The following is a 5972-nucleotide window of genomic DNA, read 5'->3' as shown; positions in this document are numbered from 1 at the left end:
GTTTTCTTTCTCTCCCTCTCTTTCTTTCATTCTTTCTCCCTGTCCTATCCCCCAGTCATGTCTGTCCCGTTTATAGCAACTGAAAATAAAATTAATTCATAATTATAATAAAGGTCAATCAAATGGACCAATATGGCAAGGCCATGATGATCCACTTGGTAAAATAAATCCGCTTGGCATCTTTCTTGGCCTTAAGACAACAATTCTGATGCTAAAGATCCAAACGGGACACACAAAAATAAGAAAATAATAAAAAAAATGAACATCATATTAACAGTAAAAAAATGGTGATGGTGGTCTGGGGCTGTTTTGCTGCCTCAGGACGTGGAAAACTTTCTGTGGTAAATGAAACCATGAATTCTGCTGTCAAATAAAACATCCTAAAGGAGAATGTCCGGTCATCTGTTCATGACCTCAAGCTGAAGTGCACTTGGGTTCTACAGCAGAGTAATGATCCAGCAAGTCCACCTCTGAATGGCTTAAGAAAAACAAAATGAAGACTTTGGAGTGTCCTAGTCAAAGTCCTGAGCTGAATCTGATTGAGATGCTGTGGCATGAACTTAGAAAGGCGGTTTGTGCTCGAAAACCCTCCAAAGTGGCTGAATTACAACAATTCTACAAAGATGAGTGTGCCAAAATTCCTGCATCACGCTGTAAAAGACTCATTGCCAGTTACTGCAAACACTTGATTGCAGTTGTTGCTGCTAAGGGTGGCCCAACCAGTTATTAGGTTTAGGGGCAATCACTTCACACCAGGCCATGCAGGTTTGGAGTTTTCCCCCTTTAGGGTTTCCCCCTTAATAATAAACACCTTCATTTAGAAACTGCATTTTGTTTACTTGTGTTATCTTTGTCTAACATTTAAATTGGAGGCAGATGATCTGCTGTTGCAATTGCCTCAGGTACACATAGAAATGAAGGGTACAGTACAACAAGCCCGACTGCTCATCACTTCCATGTTACCTGCACTGGCTGCTGGCTGAGGTCAGCATACATGCAGCTGTAAGATCACACTGGGTTTTTCGCCAGTTTTGTGTTCGCCTGCTATCTGTTCAGATGTTTGCAAAGAGCTGACATTTTGATAGCAGTATACTGCAGTTTCTTTCCTTGACATACTTTATTACTGTGTTTTCATGCAATAAAAATAAACCCCAAATCTCCACTCCCCAAACGTTGTAGACCCGGCACTATAGTTCTCCTCTCTGCACACAAAAGAGTAGCACATGTCTGCAGGAAGAAGAAGAAGATATGTTTGTTTTTTTTCTCTTTCTATCTGACATGCAAATATGATTATAAGATTACTGAGTTTAGTACAGTAACTCATTACATTACTGTATTACTGAAAAATGTAATGTGATGTAATGTACACCCAACACAAATTCTTTATATATAGTTAGGTTGACCGCATATGTATGTAAACTGAGTGAAGGATACTGATCGAGTTTCTCCCTCTCACCCATGTTTTCCACATTCTCAATCAGTTTCCTCATGCCCCATATCCAGGACTGTGCTTCCTCAGCTGACTCGGCCACCAGGTCCAAATTGCCCCTGCGACCGCGAAAGACCAATGTGAAGCATCTGTCAGGTGGGAACTCATCTGCAATACTGAGGAGGACCTCACTCTGGTGCCCCTCTCGAACTGCTTCCACATCATTCACAGAAACTAGGAACAAAGAAAGTGGAATTTAGGAGGTTTTAGACACAAAAATAAAGCAAAAAAAAAGAAAAATTGTGCCAGATTGTCAGCATGCTTAATGCCAAGAACTTGTGACCCGCACACACATATACTTGTAAGTAAAACGCCCACTGTTGGATCAGGTCTATTAGGTCATTTTTCCACGGGTTCTTTAATTATAACTGTTCTCTTACATGTGGAGCGGACATTGCCAGCCTTCTTAGACTGGTACCAGATGGTCATGAAGTCATCCTCCAGCTTGAAATATCGTTGCTTCTTCCAGTTACGAGACTTAATTTTCCTCATCATCGCCCCCACCAGCATGGCCTGGAGGTTATCATCCCCCTGACTACCTGTGTAAAAGAGACAGTCATCACAAATAAAAAAATAAAGCATGGTTCAAAGAAATTTAAGTGCAAACATGCCATGTTTAATTTTAATTTCAAGTTTCTGACAGGCTAATGTGAAGTTCCATCACACATCCAAAGCGTTATGACACTGTCTAGACATCTACTACTGAATAGATATGCTAAACAAAAAAGATTATTGTGCATCTTAAATGTGAATTTAAAAAAACGAACATTTCATTTAAGTCGGGTTTAGCAAAATAAGATTCAGTTTCTTTCATCTGTGAATCAAATATTAAGCAGATATTCTACTCACATTTGTGTTCTTTGATTATCTTTCTAAAATCAGAGTGACAAGAATGATGCTATAATGAACTGTTTAAAATGAATCAGATGTTCCAGTGTACACACACAGGAAAAAGGTCAGGGGGGAAAAGGAACATGTACTTATTAATCAAACAAAGTTACCCCACCACAGCAGGCATAAACAAGACGTGAGCTGACTTACGGAGGCCATTTCCTGTGGAAGCCATTTGTTGTGTGGTCACTCTGCCATCTAAAGGGCATAACATAGCAGTCAGTGCAAGAAAAGGAGAACAGCTCTGACTGTAAAACATGCCTTGTTTCAAGTCACTCTTAGACGTCCTTTCTAGACGTCACATGTGCCGAGATGACCTCTGGCATCAACTTTATTGACATCCAATCACCTGATGTCCAGCCACACCCTGTTACCCTCTTTCTCTCTCATTTTTCAGCTACCAGGTCAGAGATTACTTCATTTAAATCATCTTATTACTCTGGTTGCATTTCTCATGGACATAATGTGCAGACTCTCAGCGTTCATCCACATTTGAATTGGATCAGCGGTTTGGGCCTCTTTTTTAAAGGGACGAAAATTAATTGGACAGTTGACTCAAAGGCCATTTTATTGGCAGGTGTGGGCAGCTCCTTTGTTATGTCATTGTCAATTAAGCAGATAAAAGTCCTGGAGTTGATTTGAGGTGTGGTGCTTGCATTTGTAAAATGTTGCTGTAAACTGACAACATGCAGTCAAAGGAGCTCCCCATGCAGGTAAAACAAGCCATCCTCGAGCTGTGAAAACAGAAAAACATCTAAGAATTTGCTACGATATTAGGAGTGGTAACCAGCAGTTTGTTAAAGCAAAGAAGTGGGATATTCTTGAATGGTCAAGTCACTCGCCTGATATTAACCCAATGAACAGACAGAAAGGCCCTCAAACAAGCAGCTCTCATTAGCTCAATCACATATAGATTCAAATTATATTTTTCAGCGTAATCATATATTTTTATACTTGACATGACATGAATATACCGTTTCTCTTTATGATTGTATGATCTCTCAATACTTCCTTTTAACGCAACCCCATGTGAATATCATGATTCCAATATGATTACGTTTTAACTCAGTTACATAGGAATACTTGTTCTCTTCATGGGTCTGTAGTTCAAACACAATATACTCTATATGGTTCCTTATATATATATATATAAGTAAGTGCGCATGCGCCATTAGCGTGCTGCCTGCTGTAACCCTAATTTCCCTCGGGATGAATAAAGTATTCTGATTCTGATTCTGATATTAAATCATACATGGTAAAGTCAGACATTCCCTAAATGTAAAAGCTTGTCCGCCTCAGACAAGATGTGGGCGTTGTGCCATTGCAACGTTCTCAGTTAACACAAACAATAGCAGCACAGAAGCACACACTGTCATGGTCCTGAGTCTGTGTGTTGTGTTTTGTGTTTCTTTGTGCTTTTGTTATTCTGATTAGGTATCCCAGTATTATTCGCCGTTTTGTTAGGTTTCTGTTCTGTGCCTGTCCTGCTCCCTCCTTCCATGTCCCCCCCCCCCCTGTCTGTCCATGATGTCATTAAGCCTGCTTATGAGTCTGCATCTGTGTCTCTGTCTGTCATAACACGTAAGTAACGCGTAAGTAACGCGTTACAGTAACTAGGTTATTATTGTGGTAACGAGCACGGTAACTAGTTATTATGCCAAAACCAGGAACACGTTACTTGTTACTGGGATTTTGATAGGCTCGTTATTCATTACTTCGTGTGGTGGCATCACGGAGCTTCCACAGATTCAGTAACATTAGCAAGTGGTGGAGGCCAGCAGGTGGATGAGGGAAAGGGAGGCAGGAGGAGGAGAGACCCGGGCCGGGTATCATGTGAACTGAACTTCAGGTAAGAAGTTATGACCTGCAGTCTATCTGGGTCAGATATGAACCAAGTTTAGGTGGAGTTTATTTTCGTTATGCTGGGTACTAGCTAGTATGATGGAGTTTCTATACAGCTGGGTGGTGCTATGATGTTACTGATAGTTAACTTTATTTTATTCATAAGGTTAGTTAGTAGAGTTGCCAACCGTCCGTAAAAAGACGGAATCGTTCTGTATTCAGAGACAATGTTATTCGTTTCATATTGAGGTGAAAAGGAACAGTTTGTCCCGGACTTCAGCTACAATAAAAAAGACACAAAGCTGGAGTTACTCTGTGTTTACGCTGCAGCTGTCTCTTCTCCTCTCATTCTCCCCCCTCCCTCTCCTGTTTCTACTTCAATCATGAAACTGATCAATGATCAGCTGATCGTCTCTCTTGTTTGTTTATCGCTCACTTTGCGCCAGAAAGAGGAAACCAGCAGATGTCGCGCTAAACAACAGCAGCACGTTTAAGCTCGATCAGCTGTTGTTAGAATGTATTTAATATTAATTTCTAGTATCAGCTGATGTTTGCTGGAGCCACAGCTGTAAAGCTGCTGGTCAGGATGTCGGTTTGGTTATCTGGTGAGAGGGAAACATGAAGATGAAACCAGGAGATGTCCTTACTGGATCATCAGAGCTGAACAGGTGATGGAGAAACAGGTTTACCTTTTAGGTGACATGAATGAGTTGAAGTTATGAACTGTTTCTGAGAGACAAATAACACCAGGGTCCTTTTTTAGGTAGCTGACAGCTGGTAACTGTGCAGGGGCGGGTCTAGCAAAGTGTTGCCAGGGGGGCATGTAGGGCATTAACAGGGAGACGTGGGCACAAAGAAATACTTTTCTTTCTTATTCTCATTTAAAATGTCTCGCTTTAATAAATAATTATCTGAATCTTACAACAAACGATTGATAGATTGATGCATATATACCATCAGAACAGTGAACATCACTGTCACAACAGTGTTTGTTTGCATTCACACACACAGACAAAAGACCAGAACTCTGGTATCAGAAACATTTCATTGTGGTGATTCTAACTCTATTGATTGCATTTTGATTAGATCTATTTAGTGTGTGAATGTGTGGATGACTGAATGTGTAAAGCGCTATACAAATACAGGCCATTTACCACTTATTCTATCATATTCTGATTAGATTTAAGAATAATTAACTATTAGCAAAACCACACACTGTACAGATAAACTCTGGTATGTCACTCTATATAACTTTAATCATAAAAGGCTGTAGGTAAAGTCCTTTTGCCCTCCCTCAGATGTATTGAGAGATAAGCCGGAGGAACCTGTCTAATCTCTTTCACCTCTCTCTTAATAGCTGTCTCACTAGTACCTGTGAGCATTGCTACAGTGTTCAGCGTTCCATGCTTCAACAGAATTACTTACAAAATAAATGCATAGAACAGGCCTGGACAAAAATGATGGTACCCACAACTTAATATTTTGTTGCACAACCTTTTGAGACAATCGCTGCAATCAAATGATTCCTGTAACTGTCAATGAGACTTCTGCACCTCAGCAGGTATTTTGGCCCACTCTTCATGAGCAAACTGCTCCAGTTTTTTCCAGTTTGAAGCGCGCCTTTTTCAGACGGCATGTTTCAGCTCCTTCCAAAGATGCTCAATAGGATTGAGGTCAGGGCTCATAGAAGGCCACTTTAGAATAGTTCAATGTTTTCCTCTTAGCCATTCTTGGGGGTTTTAGCTCTCTG

At 40.5% G+C, this 5972-nt stretch overlaps 1 protein-coding gene across 1 annotated transcript; it reads right to left on the bottom strand.

Moving 5' to 3' along the window:
- Nucleotides 1-285: 285 nt before the first annotated feature.
- On the bottom strand, nucleotides 286-4132 carry LOC121813918 (1-phosphatidylinositol 4,5-bisphosphate phosphodiesterase delta-4-like). Its single transcript, XM_042217888.1, has 3 exons — nucleotides 2531-4132; nucleotides 1870-2028; nucleotides 286-1663 (listed from the first exon to the last, which is right to left on the bottom strand). Exons 1-3 carry the CDS (start codon nucleotides 2637-2639, stop codon nucleotides 1329-1331), a joined length of 603 nt encoding a protein of 200 aa, XP_042073822.1. The 5' UTR covers nucleotides 2640-4132; the 3' UTR covers nucleotides 286-1328.
- Between the last annotated feature and the right edge of the window lie 1840 nt (nucleotides 4133-5972).

Source organism: Haplochromis burtoni, unplaced genomic scaffold (genome assembly GCF_018398535.1).
Source record: "Haplochromis burtoni strain Fernald_Lab_line unplaced genomic scaffold, NCSU_Asbu1 Contig_3518, whole genome shotgun sequence".
Lineage (NCBI taxonomy): Eukaryota > Metazoa > Chordata > Actinopteri > Cichliformes > Cichlidae > Haplochromis > Haplochromis burtoni.
The sequence above is the reverse complement of the archived record's forward strand: the minus strand, read 5'-3'. Positions and strand labels throughout refer to the sequence as shown.